The 20,469-nt window shown below is 39.7% G+C and overlaps 1 protein-coding gene across 7 annotated transcripts in view; it reads right to left on the reverse strand.

Moving 5' to 3' along the window:
• LOC134339309 (uncharacterized) overlaps nucleotides 1-20,469 on the reverse strand; it is a 164,935-nt gene that overhangs the window by 44,506 nt on the left and 99,960 nt on the right. For 6 of the 7 annotated variants that reach the window (XM_063035697.1, XM_063035698.1, XM_063035701.1 and 3 more), the window contains exons 11-12: nucleotides 11,202-11,633; nucleotides 8,343-8,894 (exon numbers count right to left, since the gene is read on the reverse strand). In XM_063035697.1, coding sequence (XP_062891767.1) covers nucleotides 8,343-8,894; nucleotides 11,202-11,633 — 984 coding nt within the window. The remainder of the gene's footprint in view (nucleotides 1-8,342; nucleotides 8,895-11,201; nucleotides 11,634-20,469) is intronic. The other variant, XM_063035700.1, reaches the window with a different exon arrangement.

Here is a 20,469-nt window from a genome sequence, read left to right on the forward strand (position 1 = left end):
CTATAAGTGTATACCTCAGATAAATATGATGTAGAGATTTGTGGCATATATGACTATATGATATATATTTACAATATCTGAAATACATCTTACGGAAATGTTTGTTTGATGATGGAACTTTAAAAAAAAAATTACAAAAAAAAAAGAAATGCACATTGCTATGTTTGGAGGAAAAAGGACACTTCACACCAACACCAAAACCTCATCCGAACTGTGAAGCAGGGTGGAAGGAGCATCATGGTTTGGAGCTGCTTTGTTGCCTCAGGGCCTGGACAGTATGCAATCGTTGAGGGAAACAATGAATTCAAAATTGTGTCAAGACATTTCACAGGAGAATGTCAGGGTAGCGGTCTGTCACCTGAAGCTTAAAACAAGTTGGATGATGCAACAAGACAATGATTCAAAACACAAGAGCAAATGAACACCAGAATGGTTTAAAAAGAAGAAAATTTGTGTTTTGGAATGGCCAAGTCAGAACCTAGACCTTAACCAAATTGAGATGCTGTGGCGTGATCTGAAGATGGCTGTTCATGCAAGGTGTCCCAGAAATACTGATGAACTGAAAGAGTTTTGTATGGAGGAATGATCTAAAATTCCTCCTTGCTGTTAAGCAAGTCTGATCAGCAGCTACCAGAAATGTCTGGTGGAGGTTATTGCTGCTGAAGGAGGTTCCACCAGTTACTAAATTCAATGGTTCACAAACTTCTTCCAGCCTGGACAGTGAATGATAAAACAACATGATCAATAAAAACATGAAAAGTACAATTGTGCATTATTAGTTTAGGCAGATTGTATTTGTCTATTATTGTGACTTAGATGAAGATCAGACTACATTTTGAGTAATAAATACAGAAAACTAGGTAATTGCAAAAGGTTCACAAACTTTTTCTTGAAACTATATGTGTATTCATTGTTTTACTATTAATAAAAATATAACAGGGTCAGATTGAACTAGATGAAGAATCTTAGAAAACCAGTTCAAAAAGTATTATTTTTTAAAGACAATTAAAAATAACAAAATTTCTAAATAATATTGTTACTGTAGACCAACCTATCCAAATACTGATGTTCACACTAGGTTTGCAAGGATTTCAAAACATACCAACCAACATCACGTGTTCTTGCAACTGGCTAGCTGGCACCAAACCTTCATGAGATGTTTTCTGTAAAAATCTCACTACTCCCGGGTTGTAAAAAAAATCATTCTCTGCTTCATTTCGTAGTAAATATAATCGTAATGTATCTTTTTTAAAATTATGTGTGGAGTTTAAATAATCGAAAGGTAGCCTGCATGCTGCATACCAAAAATTTTGTTGTGCATGCCATCTTGGAAAGGAATATTACAGATTTGCTCTACCTCCGTAGAGCATTAATGAGGCCACACCTGAAGTAATGTGCACAGTACTGATCTCCTTATTAAAAGGATGTAGGTGTAATGGAAGCAGTTCAGATGTTGCTTGACAGACTGTGAAGGTAAAGCCTGGCTTGCATTTGCTGGAGTGTAAATTAACTGATTGAAGCATTCTAGGTATTGGAGGATAGCAAGCTGGTGAATGCGGAGAGCATGTTTCTCACTGTTCCCTCAAAGGTGCACGGGTGTGCAGCTGCCCAGCAACGGAAATGCTCCTGCACACATAGCCTTTGTTACCGCACAGCTGGAATTTTCTTTTATATAACATTAATTTAAAATGCCTGCTGATTTCAGGCTGCATAAAAATTTCCCGCTTGGAGCAATGGTTGGTCCACGCAGCTGTTAAAAAAAAGAGGGAACATTGAATTGTTTCCTCTTATGGGAGAATGCAGAACTCTGTTCACTCTCTATAAATAAGACATTGCCCATTCAAGACAAATGAGGTGAAATTCACTTTAATAGAGGGTGAAGAGCATTTGAAACCATCTTCTCTAAAATGGCAGTGGGAGCAGTCTTGAATTTTTTTTAAGGTGTTAAATAGATTCTTGAAAGGCAAGAGGAAGGTTACTGGTGGTAAAGATGGAATGCAAAGTTTAGGTTATAATCAAATTAGCTGTAATTGTATGAAACAGTACAGGAGACTGAAGAGGCAGAATCCATATAACTCTTATTTACATTTTTGATCAAGTATTTGTTTATTTGCCCTTACAACCATCTTTCATCCCATTATCACTCCTGGGAAGCTTCAAGATCTTAAAGATATCCAATAAAGGAAGCACTGTTGTTGAAAATCCCAATTCCTCACGAGTTTCTTTTAATTGAGAAGCCCAAGACTTTCTAATTAACAGAGAATGATAAATAATCATAGAGCACTACAGCACAGAAACAGGCCTTTCAGCCCAACTAGTTCATGCTAAACTATTATTCTGCCTAATCCCATTGGGCTGTACCTGGACAATAGCGCTCCATAACCTGCTATCCAAACATCTCTTAAATGTTGAAATCAAACCCACTGGCAGTTCATTCCACACTTTCACCATCCCAAGTGAAGTTTCCCCTTATGTTCCCCTTAAACATTTCACCTTTCAACTTTAATCCATGATCTCTAGTTCTAGTCTATCTATTCTCAGTGGAAAAGCCAGCTTGTACTTACCCCATCTATACCCCTCATAATTTTGTATTCCTGTTGCAGTAAGTGTCAAACTTACCTACTTGTTGAAAGCCACTCCCTGGTGGAGGCAGGGATGGGGATGGGCCTGTGTAAGGGGTATTACAGCCCTTCCTACTACCTGCCATTTAGCTGATGACATCACCGCACTGGTAGCATTTAAATTTAGCGCACAGTAATCATGTGCTCTCTCTTCACTTTCTGGGTCGCCATGGGCTGAGGGTTGTGGTGCCGTGGAAATTAAGCAGCAAAGATGTACTGCAGTGAAGGGGGCCCAGGCGCTCACTTTAAGTAAGTATCTGCCACCAAGTGTATGTTTAGTGTCTTCTGTCCCCACTCACTGAATCCGCGAACCTGATTTCACACAACTGGCACTGCGAACAGGGTTTGGTGATTGAACAAAAGATGAATATCTTCAGAAGGAAAAATAAGGTTGAGACCCCCCCCCGCTTGAGAGGAGTGCCGAGTTTCGGTATGGACCGACAACAGTGTGGGATTTGGGAGTCTCACTAACCTGCTGACAAACTATGGGAGGCAGTAGACTGGTCAGACAAGTTGAACTCCTGCAGGGTGAAAATGGACACCACATTCTGTCTGTACTTAATAAGGCAGGGTTCCCAAGGGGAAAGGGAACCAGAGGGGTGCTGGCAGTCACAGTGAAACAGCAGAATGAGACAACCTCACAGAAGGAGAAGGTGGTTGATAATTTGAGAAATTAAGTGTAAGTGTTAAACCAACACTGTTACAATAGGGAAAGGTCCCATAGACAGGTTCACAAATTAGATGTGGTCTGGGATTGAAGGACCCTGCGTGAACTGTAAGGAAATGTTTCGGTGTTGCTCAGAGCCAGGGTCCTGAGGGGGCAGATAGATGGGGTTCTCATTTCCATCCTCTATGCCATGTGGAGGGAGAAAAGCCAGGGAAAGAGGCAAGGAGGCTGTTAAGGAAGAAGGGTTATTCCCCAAGCCCTCACTTGGTGAGGACTCCTCCTGCCTTCTGCAGGATTCGTTGCATTCAGCTCAGGGTTCCTTATATCCTTTGCTGGAGGCACTGCAAAAGACAATGGCAGATCTTCAGCAGCAGCAAGTGCTGGCTGATGGGTGATGACCACCTGCCCCACTTAAGACAATGGCTCATATTCCACACGGTACCGAAGTACAGGGTGGCCTGTGGAGTACAGCATTCTGTGAGTGCTGCACATCCTTTATTATCCCACAGGCAGCAGGCCTCATTAAGCACATGAACGTACAGTTGGAACAACAGATCAAGTCATTGATCTTACTGGGTGGCTGAGTTGGATGGAGCTGGCAGTGGACAATCTGAACTCCTGGCCAGCGGGCCCTGGAGGGTCCTCCATGTCCTGCACTTTGAAGTGTTGGATTCTCTGAAGGTGAAAGAGCTGGAGTTAGAAGGGGAATCAGGGAAGGTTTGGGTACAGTACCCAAAGGGCCACCAGAACGCAGGGAGATTCTGGTGCCTGGATCACGGAATACATACCTTGGTGGTGTTACTGAGAGAAATGAGGATAGTCTGTCTAAGTCCTCAGTGACTAACCAGGAGGGAGTGGGTTTGTGTCTCGGAGTATTACAGAATGGCAAAGTGCTGACTGCTAAAGGCAGTGGTGATGATGGTGATCACTGTGAGATCCGACAACACGTTCTGGGAGGGTGTATCTTGGCCTGAAATGTCACTAATTTCCTCCAGCATTTTGTGTGTGTTGCTGGGAGGGAGTAGTCCATCCTAGCCAGGAATAACAAAAAAAGAGTAGCAGGCAGTACAATGAGCACCGGACCACACAATCAGTGGGGCAGTGAGTAAGAGTGACAGCAATACCCTGAGATGACTGTGTCAACACTGAGTATACTCCCTGGACATTAAAAGGCATATACTGGATATATGGTACCCGGGCCTACCTGTGGCTTCCTGTGGGATGGTAGAGCTGCTGCTATCTGGAGTATGTGGTATCATACACATACTGCCTTAATAGTCTGGATGAGCACCCTGCTCATGAGGGTTGGCGCAGTAAGAGGCATACCACAGAGACAGAAAGGTTCTGGATCATAAGCCTTTTCTCTGCATGGTATGGCCAGGCTGTCCCGAAACTGATAGGCATGGCCCGTGATGGAAGTGCTGACCAACAAGACGGCTTCAGCGTTCAAACATACAGAGGATGCACTGACCAGAGTGTCAGCTGAGATGATGGCTATTCCCCCGGTGGCCTTGCAAAATCAGATGGCCTTGGACTAACTGCTCGTGGAGAAAGGTGGCACCTCCCGTGCTGTGATTGGTCAGGAGTGCTGCACCTACATCCCCGAGTCTGGGAACATGCCTCACCTGGCTGATCGTATCTAGCAGTCAGTAAAAAGATCAGGAAGTTAGGGGGACAGCTCCATAATTACTGTACTCCGGGGAGAAGCTGGTGGTCTTTTGGGGCATTGGGAGGCTGGTGGACTACTGTAGCACACTGGTTAGTAACTAGTGGGCTGATAATTCAGAATATTATCGTGTTTTGGGTGGGGTGGTGGAGATAGGTCTCCACCAAAGGAGGTGTAAGGCACTCCTTCCCTCCACTAGCCTGCAGGTCACCCTTGGGCAATGTGTAGCACCTACTTAGCCCCCAATCAGAGTCACGTTAAGCCATAGGAGCAGGTGCTGGATGACTGTATGAGTAGTTGGTGCATTTCACAAGTCCTGGTTATGTGACGACAAGCAATCTCTGAAGAGAATTGATAATGATTGGGGTCATGTGTTTTGTAAAGACACTTCCCAGAAGGGGGCAATGCAAGCCACTTCTGTAGCAAAATTTGCCAAGAACTATCAAGGTCATGAGACTGGCTACGTCGTGTGACACAGCACATAATAGAAGAATGACTACAGTGTTTTATGTTTTGTATGTTGTATGGTGGGACGACAGCAGGGGTTACACTAGCCTGTGGGCCAAGTGTCACAGTGTTGCCGTAAGTGTCAAGTGTATCCCGTTGCTGAAAGGCAGGGATTAGATTGTGCAAGGAGCAATGCAGCACCTCCCACTACCTGCCATTTAACTGACATCATCACTGAACCTATGAACCTGATTTCACACAAAAATACCTCTATCAAATCTCCCCTCATTCTGCTACACTCCAGGAAACCTTTCCCTATAACTCATGTCCTCAAAACTCAGCAACATCCTTGTAAATTTTCTCTGTACTCTTCCCAATTTTATTGATTTTTCCTGTAGGTTAGTGACCAGAACTGCACAAAAAAACTGCAATTTAGGCCCCACCAACATCTTATACAACTTCAACATAACATCCCAACCCCTGTACTCAATATTTTGATTTACGAAGGCCAACATGTCAAAAAATTGGAGGGTCCATTGCTGGGCCCCTTTGCCTTCACTGATGCTCTTTGAACCACTGAGTTTGTCCAGATTTTTTCCCACTAAACTATCAACAGTTGGGTACTTCGGTTGCAAAGCACTTTCTAATTTTTAACAAACACAAAATGCTGGAGGAACTCAGCAAGTTGGGCAGCATTCATTGAAGAGGAACAAACAATTGATGTTTCAGGCCAAGACCCCTCATCAGGAGTTATGAGTCCCGAGGAAGGGTCTGTGTGAAACACTGACTGTTTACTCTGCTCCATAGATGCTGCTTCACTTGTTGAGTTCCTCTAGCATTTTGTATGCTGCTCTGGATTTCCAGCATCTGCAGAATCTCTTGTTTATTCTAACTTTTAATATGTACCTGAGAGAAATGACCAGTGTACTGTAGCACTACTAAATTAGATGTTATTCTCTTAGTCAAGAGCAAGGCTACCAAGGAACGCAAATGGCAGTGGATCACACGTGATGACGAAAGGTGCAAGTGGGAAGACTAGAGTCATCATTCAATTACTGTTATTAAAGTAAAAGAGGGTTGCGGCTAAATATATAAATAAGCGACAAGTACTAATCTGAAAGGTGTTTTGAGTCAATTATTAAGTGACTATTTAATGAGGGAAATCAAAATAAGGACGTTTTTATCAGTAATGAGAGATGCCATCAACAATGTAAGCGGACAGGGTTACTATACTTTGATTCAATGACAAGTTCATACAAAGGAGCCACAAGCATTTCTGCTTTCTCTCTCTCTCCCCTTCATGACCCAATTCCTCATTCCCAGCTCTAACCCACACACATGGAATGGTGAAGTTAAGTGTAGGGCTCCTTTGAGACTGGTTAAAAACCTAGGACCACGCCCAACTCCTTTTCCAACAACTCCACACAGACAAATCTTGAAGCTCCACTATCATACTGGGAAACCCTGGTTTACATTAAAGAGCTTTTGTTTTGCAATCTAATGTTACTCTGCTTCCTATTAATATGGAAATTAGAGGTGTGCAGCAATTCAATTCTATGCAAAGTAATTTTCTGGATAACAGATTAATTTTGAAGTGCAAGGGGTTAGATAGCCAGTATCTCGGCACATTTTAATGATAAATCTTTATGGCTTGCTGGTAAATCAAAGGTTGCAGATTTAATATTACCCTTGGGTGCTTAAGCGCAACATTTTAACCCAAGTGGTGTACTGATGGAATTAGCCTAAACCCCCCATCTACTCTTTCAAAGATGCGAAGACACTGTTGGAAGAGCACCAAACTCAAGCCCCCCCACCAGTGACTAAGCACTGTGGGAAGTCCTGTTGCAAGGTCAAAATGATGAATGTGTCTTTAACACAAGAATTCTTAATCTGCAAAATATCGCCTAAAATATACTAATCTTCAGAATTTATAAAGCCCATCTCATAATGTTTTCCATATTGCTCCCTTGTTTACATAATTCAGTGACCAGAACAATGATTTGAAGTATAATATTCAAACTTTAAAAATCAAAGATCTTCGTAAGCAACTTCTCCTACCATAACCTCCCTACTCCTCTTCAATTCTGGCACATATTCATTGAAAAACAGTGTAGTGTCATATACAACAGGAGTTAAAGAGCAAGTGGCAGGAAATTGAGCCAGCTAGTCTGATATCATATGGTCTCATAAGGGTATGAATGAATTTGTTTAAAAAAAAATTTCCCCAACATTTACTCTATGGGACTCTCATTTATCAAACAAAATCAGTGGAAGTACAGATTGGAGTTCCACAAACAGGCTCTGTAAAATCAAATGCATTGAAATTTGAGTATACTTCATGTCAAGAGATACACTCACCATTCCTAGGTACATCTACTTAACATGCATGGCAATTCCCAAGTATTATTTACTGTCCAAAGCTCGTGTGTTACAGTTAAAAGCTATTGGTTTATATTAAAAATGGACCATACACAGGAGATGTTATATTATAAAAAGTAATATGGACTTCAGAAATAAGAGATTTCAAAGCATTATGGAAAAACCTATTTTCATGACTGCTCTAGATCAGTGCATTTCTAAACCATTTTAGCCATCAGGCAGTATAATGGAGCATCAGATGGATCACATCCCAAAGACTGACTACTGCAATGTACCATAGAAAAGAAGGACAGGGAATAGAAAAGGAATCAAGAGGGAAGAGTGATTCATATAATTTTCTAAGCATTATCTCAAATCTAATACCCCAGGCAGCTCACGAAATTTAATAATTTGTATGACTTGGGCTGTCTTTCATTTCACATACACATATTTAAAACTTCTAACTTACTTCCGCATAACCATTATCTTCTACTTATTTCCAAGAGCATAATAATTACACTTCTTGCTTGACTAAGATAAAAGTACACAAAACTGTCTCAGCAACAGGGAATTAAAGACCTACTTAAATGGAAAGGTGAAGTATCTCCTCTGGGTGACCACATTTGCTCTGGTAAATAACTGTTGCTCTTCAGTGAGGTTGCTGCCTCTTCAGGGTTATATTCTATTTGGAAATGTTCTTGTTTCACTTTTTTCAGCGGGTTCAGTTTCATCTTTTTCAAAGGTGATGGGGAGAGAAATTGGCCCTGAACCTTTCTGTGTATAAGTGATCCTGATGAAACCTGCTGGACGGATGGAATGGTCAGACTGAACTTAGTTGATCTACCCGTGGTGGGTGAGAAGGGATCCCCCTGCATGTCCTCGGTTGGTGATTTCGTGCTAGTCGCCGCTGGCTTTGGGGGCATTTTGAGCCCAGGTGTGACAGATGATTCAAGAGGATGCATTTTCCTTTTCATGAGCTCCTTCAATGTGTCTATTGGCGAACCATTAACTGTCCATTCAGTCACCCCAAACTGCCTCAGGTGTGACCTTGCGTGACTCGACAGCCCCTTGCGGTTCTCAAAGTAATCACCGCAAAATTCACAACGCGTCTCTTTGTTAGGCGCTGAATCAATCGCTGTAAATAAAAGAAAGGGGAAATTGCAATGAACATTTTTAAAAAAAAGATTTCCCCTTAAATGAAAGTGAAATTGATTGGCCCACTTTAGGTTTCCTTGTGCCACAAGCCTTTACTTGGATGAGGAGCAAGTGGGCGACAGGGCAATGCTGTGTAATTTAAGCATATGAAGAAAGTGGCTTGGGTTACTTCATGCATTCCCAAAGAGAAACACTTGGTTTGCACATGCCACACCCAGGGTTTGGCATAAGGAATGTATGGAGAACCACATCATATGGGGTCATAATGTGCAGTTACCAAAACCCCCACCCAGTAGCCCCCACCTCCATCCAGACCTCTAATTGGCCCTCCTAAATCCTGATCATAGCAGTCTTATGTGTTGTGTCCTGTCCCTTGGACTCCAGCAACTTTCTGGCAGTCCAAATGGTTATAATGCACATGAGTGGTTATAATGCAAACCTAGACACTGAGTGCCGGGGATCTATTGACGCATCATAACATAATCCACTTGCACCTCCTTAATATAGGAAGCAATATTCTGGAACCACGATCATTATTTTGTTTTCCCCCATTCTCCTTTGCTAATACATCTAACCAGCAGATTTGGGATTGAACGGAGGCCCTGTTGAAGTCGCTACAACAGGCATGACTTTTATCAATTAAGCTCCAAGGGAAGAGAAAATGTTGGAAAGAATTTTCCCACGTACCTCACCACAGACAGTAGCAGAAGTGCCAAAGTCTACCCTATTCCTGAGCAACAGCAAAAGCTGCAATGTTGACAACAAAAACTGGATTTTACAACTTCAAACTGCTGAAATACACACTGAATCACTACCCACACACGATTACAGTAACATTGAAAACCTGCTTTACATATTGAAAATAATACATGCATTGTATTACAGGTCATAATACACATACACTCAACTTAAATGCCCTAGTCATTTTTTTCATCTTTTATTACTGCTGTTTCACAGACTTAAGCTACTGTTTTTTAACATATAATAGTGCCAGTAACATTATGCCTTCTTACAGGAACATGCACCTTGCACTTTATGTCAACCTGTCAATCTTCAGACCATGCCACTCAGGGACTTGTGCTATTATATTGTGGCTGCATGAACTGTGACTATATATACTCTGTTTTGCACCTTGGACCCAGAGGACTGATGTTTCATTTAGCTGTATACATGTATGATTGAATGACAATAAACACTTCAGTACATCAGATGATTTAAAGGTACTTCCAGTCAATTCACTGTTTTTTCCCCCCCAGTAACACAAAATTACTTTTAGCACTCTTGTTTTCACACGAGTTAATGCACTGAAATATTGTGGATTTCTCAGGAAAGACAAGATTGAATAGAAATAGTTATCACCTGCCGTTATTTCCCTAAAACGTTGGATGAATGCAACACATGTACTCTTCTTAAACTGCCTTTTTCTAGTGGATAGGACTACCTTGTGAATGCTTCACAAACAAAAGAAAAACATCACTTGAGAGGCTGCACCTTGCCCTTATGACAAGATACTTTTGACAGTTTCATGTCAGCTTTACTCAATGGTAACACCCAATGACTGTTGAGTTCAAATCTCAGTACGTAACCTAACTCAGTTCCACAAGACTTAAGTATTGTCACCCTAAAGGTAACACTTCTAAATTAAGTGCCTTCTACCTTTTCAGGTGAACACAAAAGATCCCTTGGCACCTCTGCATGTGCTGGGAGATCATCCAATGTCCTAACTAGCTGGCAACCATTAACTAATATCAAGCAGATTAAATGACCATTCACATCACTGCTGGTTGTAAGGACTTGCTAAGCAACTCACCAGAGTGACTAGACTCAAATCAAAGCAAATTGTTGCCCAGAAAGCAATTAAATATGTTGAGAACATGCAGAACACAATATTACATTGTTTACTCTTATGCCTAATTGAAAGATGACATGGTCCTGGAAAAAGAGAGATTAACACAGTTTGATCTTTCAAACTTGAAATTTGCAACTATAAAGCTCTGTGAGTGCTTAGGAATAAATTACTTGTGTTACTAAGCTAAAAATTCGAACTGTTCTTGCAAGTACTGCATGCTCACCACCAGCACTCCCCACCCCCCCGCCTCCCTCAAACCGTTTCTCACAGATTCCTACTGCAGTGGATTTCTCTTTACCTTTCCATTGCAGAGAGAGCAGAGTGGCCTGACGTACAGACATCTATACAGATGCCACCAACTCACCCCTTGGGTCAACGTGACCAGAGGAACATACAAAATACAGTATCTTGCCCACCTATCACTAATTAAGACCTTACACAGATTTATAGGTGACGTTGGCCAATAATTTTCTGAAGTCAGCCCATTATTAGGCGTCGAGGCCTGAGAAATCCCAGGTTCCATTTGCATTCTCATAGTAACGTGCTTCAGCTTTTTCTGTGTTGACATTGAAGGGGATGTTACAGATGTTTTCTTGTCTGGTGCCCCTAATTTGAAATTGCTCCTTTCCGCTTTGAGGGCAGACACTTTAGGGTAGCTGTGTGGTTTCTTCATCGGCAGCATGGATGATAAAGCGCTCTGGATCCCTTTTTTCTTAATGAATTCATTCAGAGCTTCAATCGGAGATCCTTTAGAATCCACATCCACCGCTCCAAAGTGCCTCAAATGAGCTCGGGAATGGCTCGACAGCCCCTTCCGGGTTTCAAAGCAGGCACCACACAACCGACAGCTTATGTGTTCACTGTTTACTGCTGTGAATGAAAGAGAGAAGTCGTATTTAACACCGTTAGAACGGCATCTGTGTTATGTTCATTAACCTCTCACATACATCAACCTTGCTATTCCCAATGTAATCTAGGAAACATTCTGTAGCTCCAAGGATTAAACCAGTAACCATATTTTGCAGTATTTAGACTTTCGGGGTTTAACTAATGATGGAAATTTAGGGCTGAAGCAGGTGATACCTGGTATCAGACTGAACTTGCCTTTTCTATCAATTCAACTGGAACCATAACAGAATCTATAACTGAGTAGTGTGGATAGGAAATAAATTAAAATCAGCTATTAGTTTCATTCCTGGTCAGTCAATAGGAACTCATGGTGGAAGAATCTTATGCACAGACTCTGAATGAGAATGCTGGGTTCAGCTAATTCGTCCATTTAGTTCAGCTGCCAACTTGGAGCTGGGGGACTTCCAGCATGCACAGAGCTTTTGCCAAGAAACCACACGTGTTCCCTTTGTATCCGAGTCATTCCACATGATAAGCATCATTGCTTATCAGTGTTGTTTTAGGTAAAGAGGTGCAGAAATACTGAAGGCACCAGGCACATCTCTGGGCCAAAGGTATGCTGCGCATGACTGAAAAAAAGAAAGAGTTAAAGTAAATAAAACTAAACAATACGTAACAAAATACAACTGACAAGCTGTCTACAGCAGTTTTGCCAATGCCAGCTTGTTCATCCTATGTTCTCATAAGTTTCGTGATCAGAAAATCTATTATTTTTTTGGAAGTGGGGACGAGAGGAGGAGAAAAGACTGACTTGCATGATGTTATTTCAATTGGGACATTAATTATAAAACAGTTATGTCAGTACCGTGAAGAGTCCACATCACAGGACAGCAAATCTATAATGCCAGATGCACAACAACCCCTTGCCTTCCACCTCCAGCATCCCCATCAAAAGTAAAAGACAGTGGTTTATGAGGCAACAGAACTCAAACAGAAAACAAAGTCTCAAGAGAAACAGACAACTGCCACCATTATAAAATAAAGGTCACTGAAGTACATGGAAACAAAGCACCACAGACAAAAGGGTCCAAAGCACAACCATGCGTACAGTAGCATAAATAAAATATACACAGCCAGGCAGGTACCAGAGCAAACATGAACAGCTTTAACTGTGAAAGCAATGCCATCTACAAAGTGCAGTTTAAAATTAAGTTGGTGCCAGTGTTAGGTACGTGCATTAAACACACCAAAAAATACTTGGGATTTTTAAAAATGCAAGATTACGATTATCAGGTTTTAAGTTAGTAAGTTCCCCATCAACTTTAATACTAGATGATGCATCTGACACAAAGCTAGCACTTAAATTTAGCTAACATTAAATGTAATTTCAAAACTTCCATGATCACACATCTATCCTTGTTAATTTCTGACCTAATTAAGAACCTGTTGAAATAAAATCCCTGAGGTGAACTGAAAATACTTGCAACAGAATAAAAATATAAAACAAAGAAATTTTAAAGAGGACTGTGCTACACTGGCAGCTGCAACATGAAGATAGTGTAGTTCAACTAAGAGTTATGTTTGATTACTAATGTTAACAAGAAGCAAACTCTCTCCCCACCCCTCACAGACAGTCTCAACTGGAAGTGTAATGATAAAAGTCAAGAGGGGCATGAAAAAGGTTTAATTGATACTTAAGACATAGCTAGATTCAAAGAAAGACACGTCTGAAATGTTCCAAGAGTTGCTATAGATCTTCACAGCACTAAATCCAGAGAAAATTAATAGTAGAATAATGTATGCATATATATATTTGTAAATATATCCTTCTCTCTCTCTCTCTCTATATATATATATATATACACACATATCTATGTCTACATATATACACACACACTACATCTATGATAATCAAATCATAAAATCTTAATTTAATAAATGTAGACTTACTGCATGTCTATCAGACCTTTGAATTAAGATTATGCACAAGAACATTCTGTCATAAAAATGTGTGAATAAAATTTCATTGGGAATTCATATGATCCTCAAAATATCACATATATCAGTTCCAGTATCCCTAATCACATAAATGCTATACTCACCAACCCTCACGATTTAAGACAGAAGTGACAAATAGACACTCCTATACACTGAAACACACCATGATCACAACATAAAAAACAGTTGGGTATTTTTTAAAACGCAAAATTACAATGATCATGATATGAAGTTATAAGTTCCCTATCAACTTTAATATTAAACAATGCATCCAACACAAAGCTGGTGCTTAAATTTAGCCACTATTAAATGAAATTTCAAAACTTCATAGCAGAAGTTGGGATCAAATAAATGAGTTAATTGCTTTTCACTCAAAGCAAATTCTATTGCCGCTAGAAACAATGAATAAAAAAATGATAAACCCTAATACAGACCACAAAATCATGACATCCCACAAGTCATGGATGACATATTTTTCACATCCTATTTACAACAGAAATGTCTTTATTTGTAGAAGAATGGCTCTTCCAATTAAAGAGCAAATCATCTTTAATCAAACCCATGCTGCTGTTGGTTGTAGCAAGTCAATAACAAAATTGACACCAAGCTCCAATAAAACTTCTCATAACACTCTATGTATATCAGCAATCTTCTTTATAGAAATAGATTTGGCATATAAAACAAAGCATACCATTATGTGTGTTTCTTATTGATAGAATTATCTAAACTCAAGGGATTTTGCACATGCTGCATATCCAGAGCAACACATACAAAATATTGGAGAAACTCAACAACCCAGGCAGCATCTATGGAAATGAATATAACAGTCGACATTTCGGGCTGAGACCCTTCCGTAGCACTGGAAAGAAAGGGGGGAAGAAGCCAGAATAAGAAGGTGGGGGAGGGAGGAAATAAGAAGCAGGGAGGTGATAGGGGGATAGTGTCATGGGCTGGAGAGGGATCCTGATAGGAGAGAAGAGTGGACCATGGAAGCAAGGGAAGGAGGAGTGGCACCAGAGGGAGGTGATAGGCAGGTGAGGTGATAGGCAGGTGAGGAGAAGAGGAGAGCCAGAGTGAGGTGTTGCTCCTCCAACTTGAGAATGGCTTCATCGTGGCTGGAGAGAAGGCCACAGACCGACATGTCAGAATGGGAATTGGAATTAAAATGGTTGGTCAACAGGAAATCTTGTTTTCTGCAGAGGGAGTGTAGGTGCTTGATAAAGTGGCCCTCCCAGTCTACATCGGGTCTCACCAATGCAGAGGAGGTTGCATAAGACCACCCGATTCAGCAGATGACCTTAAAAGATTTGCAGGTGAAGTGTTGCCTTTGGACCCTGAATGAAAGTAATGGAGGAGGTAAATAGGCAGGTGCAGTACTTCTTCCACTTGTAGGGATAAGTGCTAGGAGAGAGATCAGTGCGCAACGAATCACAGAGGGAGTAATCCCGGTGCAAAGCACAGATAAGTTTGGTGGTAGGATCCCATTGAAGATGTGGAAGTTGCAGAGAATGGTGTGCTGGATGCAGAGACTCATGGGGCTGTAGAAATGTCGTTACACTTCTCTGGTAAAAAGTGATAGGTTGTGTGTCATACTCCAATAATCTTCAACTCTAAACTTAACTAATCCAGGGAAAACTGCAGGTTTTGATAGCTACACTAGTGACTTACGAAAGGTGCTAGATAAAACCTACGATTAAGAAAATTACAGGCTGACTATTGTACAAAATGAAATGAAGATTGATGTTGCTAAAAATATCAAGGATGGTAAAGTATGAGTTAAATATGGAAAATAAAAATTCCGTATACTATAGCAGATCCAAAACTTAGCATTAAATTACCTACTCTCAAATTACTTACAGGTCTCATTTAAAATGAAAGGAATGCTCACACTATCTCTCATTCAGACAAATACTATCACTGTCATGTTAAAATTCTGCAGTGCCAAGGCTTGATAGAAATTTGGATATTTATGTTGATTTGGTGACAAGACTATTAAGTCTTGGAGAAAGTACAGGGAAATATCACAAAGCAGGATGTGAAACAATGAATTTGCATGACACTTTGAAGAACACAGTTCAGAGGAAGTAAATATAAAGTAACCTTTTAGAAATGTACAGTACAAAGACATTCAATAGCAAAGATCCCAGACATTATTTTAAACATGTGCCAAATTACAACTGAAATTGGTGATTAGGCAAGTTAAGAACAGAAATATTTATTTCAGAAATGGCAATAATTAAAGTAATCTGGATAAAGGTTAAAATACTACACTCATTTCAAGAGGTTGTTATACCTTGAGAATGAAAAATGTTTATATATCATCTCGTTCAGCTTTAAATAGCTTGTAATAAAGGACTGAAAACTTTTGGTTTTTCTAAATGGTACTTTTGAGAAGTTATGGAAACTGTGTGTCTATTGCTAGAAATAGTGATCCCTTTGGCTTTTCAATTAAGCATGAAAGTATCAAAATCATACACACACACGTGAGAAATTTATAGGGATGGAAAGGAGTCACTTAGTCCATTAGGTTTATTGGAAAGTTATCTCTATTTCCACTATTTCAGTATTCCAGACTATTTCCACACCTTGGCTCTCAGTATGCAGACTTCAAGGCAAAGCACTTGTTCATTCAGGTACTTCTTAATTGTGATATAGCGTTCTGGCTCCACTACATTTTCAGCCAGCAAATTCTAGCACTTTTAGATTTGGTGCTAAAACATTCTTGTTCAAGTCACCTCCAATCTTTCTACCTTTTACATTAAATCCATGTTTCCCAGTCACTAACCATTATGCTAAGGAGGATAATAAGTCAACCTTATCTGGTCCAAAATGAATTATGGTAGAAAACTGAATTTCAGCAGAGAACTGAGTTTTCTGTAACATGATTAAAACAACCACAACCCCAGCTTCTTCTATTCCAAAGAAAACAATTGTGATTAGCTAATCTCTATCCTTAACTAATATTTCCCTGTATTAGCATTAGAAAGAAAATTCACAAGAATTTTTCCTGTGACTAGAATTATACCATATTATATATTATGCAGCGCCAACATAACATCACTACCCTTGTATTCAATGTTTTGGCTATTAAAAGCAAAACATCTTTGTCCTTCAACCAAGAATGAACAGACTGCGTTTTCCTTGAGAAAAAGTTGAAGTGTTACCAAAAAGAGATTTTAAAGTCATGAAAAGCTCTGATCATGGAAATCCTCTTGCAAATAGAAACAAAAGGTCATCAGTACAAGATCGTTACCAAAAAAATCCACTATGAAATTCAGAAGAATTTTTATTACGAAAATGGAGAAAATAGGGAACCCACTAACACACTGAAGAAAAACGTGCAAGTCCATTTCAAGGCAGATTGGACAAAGGGGAAGGAAATACATTATACTGACAAAGTCAGATGATGAAAGATTTTGAATGGAGCATAAGTGTCAGCAAAGACAAATTGAAGCCAAACGGCCTGTTTCTGCCATGTATACTGCGCATAAAAGGACACAAGAAGTAGGCCACAGAGTGCCCCAAGTCTGCATCATAAGATTATGGCTGATCTACACCAATCAGCATGTTCCATAGCACCCAACTTCCACACTGACTAGGACTCACTCTCAGCCTTGAACCTCAGCTCTCTGAGGTGCAGAATATGTAAGATTCATAAAAGAAAACCCATCCTCATTGCCAAATTAAATAAGCATCCTTTTATCCTGAAATTATACTCGTAAGTTTTAGATTCCCCAAACCCCAACAGGAAAACTATCTTCTCAGTATCTAACCTGTCAAGACTCTCAGTCATATTTGATTCTTCTAACCTTTAATGTACACATTCAATCTTCCTCTATAAGACAATTCATCCCAGGAATCAACCCATTTGTCCCTTCTCTAAAATGCCTATGAAAACATACCCCTCCTTCAATAAGAGCAAAGCTGCAGGCAGAACACTAAGCTGTCTCACCAAATCCATATGCAACTTTGTCAAATTGTGGACATGCGTCAACATCCATCAGTTATTTTATAATGTACACTAAAAGTGCTATAAATATTTTTAGTAAATTACCATCTACTGTGTGTCCCTTACCTTTAAATATACCCTTATGTATTACCTCATATTTCTCTGGAATCAATTCAGCTGATTTACTGCTATTTTTCTGTGGACTCTAACTTTTTCCCACACTGTTAACCAAGCTCTCAATTTTGGCACCATCTTCAAACTTAATTATGGTCAATAAATTTAAGCAGATATTTATTAAATATCCAGTCATTTGAACTTCCAAAAACCATTACCTTTTGCTTTCTGGCAGTGAATCAAGTTTGCATCCAATCTGTCACTCTTACAAGCCGCCATATTCAAGTCTACTGACGACACCATTGCTGTTGGCTGAACCAGCATATGGGGGGGGAGATTGAAAATCTGGCAGAGTGATACAATAACACCAATCTCTTACTCAATGTCAGCAACACCAAGGAGCTGATTATTGACTTCAGGAAGAGGAACGGGCCAGCAACTTAAATTCCTTAGCGTTATCATTTCAGAGGACCTGTCCTAAGCCCAGCACATAAGGGCAATTACGAAGAAAGCACGGTACTTCCATTGCAGTTTGTGAAGATTTGGCATGACATCTAAAACTGTGACAGACTTCTATAGATTTGTAGTGGAGAACATGTTGTTTGGTTGCATCACAGCCTGGTAAGGAAACACCAATGCCTTTGAACAGAAAATCTTACAAAATGTAGTGGATATGGCCCAGTTCATCACGGGTAAAGCTGTCCCCACCATTGAGCACATCTACATGAAGCATTGTTGCAGGAAAGCAGCATCCATCAGATACCCCCACCACCCACACCATGCTCTCCTCTCATCGCTGCCATCAGGAAGGAGCTGCAGAACTCATAACACACAGTTTAGGAACAGTTATTACCCCTCAACTACCAGGTTCTTGAACTAAAGGAGATAACCACTCAACTTCACTCGCCCCATCACTGAACTGTTTAAACAACCTATGGACTCACTTTCAATGACTCCTCATCTTATTTTATTGATATTTATTACTCCTTTTTTTTTGTATTCGTGCAGTTTGCTGTCCTTTGCACAATGGTTGAACACTCAAGTTGGTGCAGTCTTTCACTGATTCTATTATAGTTATGGATTTATTGAGAATGCCCACAGAAAATGAATCTCTGTATATGCTGACCTATTTGCACTTTGAGAATAAATTTACTTTGAACTTTGATTAAACACATTTCTGTTGATGCTAATACCTAGTTTGTGATTTGTTTATCATTGAATTTGGGCTTTTAAAACTGAAGGTTTATGAAGATTACATCAGCCGTTTCTTAGAATACTGGAAGTTTCTATAGCACCCAGTTATGTTAAGCATTACAACACACAGGTTTCCTCAAAAAGGGCAAGAATAAGAAAGGAAGACATCCTTGATAGCAAAGCTAAGTGAGTTCCACATGCCCAAGCTAAGAAAATAAGTACTTCTACTGCTTGCTCTTTTTTTAAAATAAACTTGAGATGGGACAGGAAAAAACTGTTTTCAGAAATATGATAAAAACTCAACTATGAATTTGTAACAATGATTATGATCCTCTAACTGCAAGCTAAAAGTTTTTTTTCAGAATTTTTGAGATTGGCAGTGGTCCCTGGCACTTTGTGTGCACACACATTCAAACAACCCCAGCAAATTAACTGTTTTATGTGGTTAAGATCAAATGCCAACTTGAACCTTTAGTTTCAAGTCTAGAAGCTAAAATTTTTCATTAAAGAATAAATCAGGTAACAATGACACAGGCACAATTTTATCCTATTCTTGGGATGAGTTTCAATGGTTTACAATTCCTTTCTTTACAAGGATGGTATCACAGGACTGTTGCATATTCTGAATCTATATTTGAATAGGGTATAAAACAGGAGGAAGCAAAAACCACAAGTGGTATGAACTACATTTCACTTAACAGACCTTCTCTTCTCCCATGGATGCGAGATGCTCATTAATGACCTCTGTCCAATTTTCATCCGTAATGAAGACTCATTTACTTGTCTTAACTGTAGTAAGCTATTTAGACCCTAGAGCCTGTTCTGCTATTTGATGAGTTCCTCAACTTATCTATAGGGACTATCAAATACCTTCAAAACTTCACCCCATGGCCTTCCAAATTCCAGGATATACGCCCTTGTTTGTGTTATCCTCAAAACTTAATCCAAGTTCAAGAATACCGCTGGCAAATCTCAATTTCAGTCCAAATATAGCAGAAATATTATACCTAGAACTCCATATACTAACCACGACTTTATATAGATGTGCTATAGCTTCTATCCATCAGTTATCTGATTAAAGAGTGATATTTCTTTAGCCTTATTTTCTTTACCCATCCATAACATTTTTATGAGATACATGCACAAACCTTCAACTCTTCAGACCTCTGCAGCCTGTAGCTTTTCACACAGAAAATGGATAACCTTACATTTGAAATCAATTTGCCATAGTTTTGCCCATTTGCTTTATCTATTAATATCTAATACAACACTTCCATGTACATGACTTACTATGTTTCTACCTTTTGTGATGTGATTTTCTACCCATAACCTATTTATAAAACAGTGGCACCAATGTAGATCATTACAAAGCATAACTAGTTACATCCTTCCAATTTGACAGGTGATATAACTTTTACCCAAATTCACCCTAATGCTCTATATATGGAAACCAGCTTTATTCATTATCCCTCTCACTTCAGCTCTGTCAATTTGCCAGCTAGATCACTAATGTGTCAAGTTCCTCAGGCTTCAACTTTTAGTTAGCAGTCTGAAAATCTATATAATGTCAAATGTTAAATTTGAAACTAGAGACCAAAACTT

This window comes from Mobula hypostoma, chromosome 29 (genome assembly GCF_963921235.1).
Source record: "Mobula hypostoma chromosome 29, sMobHyp1.1, whole genome shotgun sequence".
In the NCBI taxonomy this organism is placed as follows: domain Eukaryota; kingdom Metazoa; phylum Chordata; class Chondrichthyes; order Myliobatiformes; family Myliobatidae; genus Mobula; species Mobula hypostoma.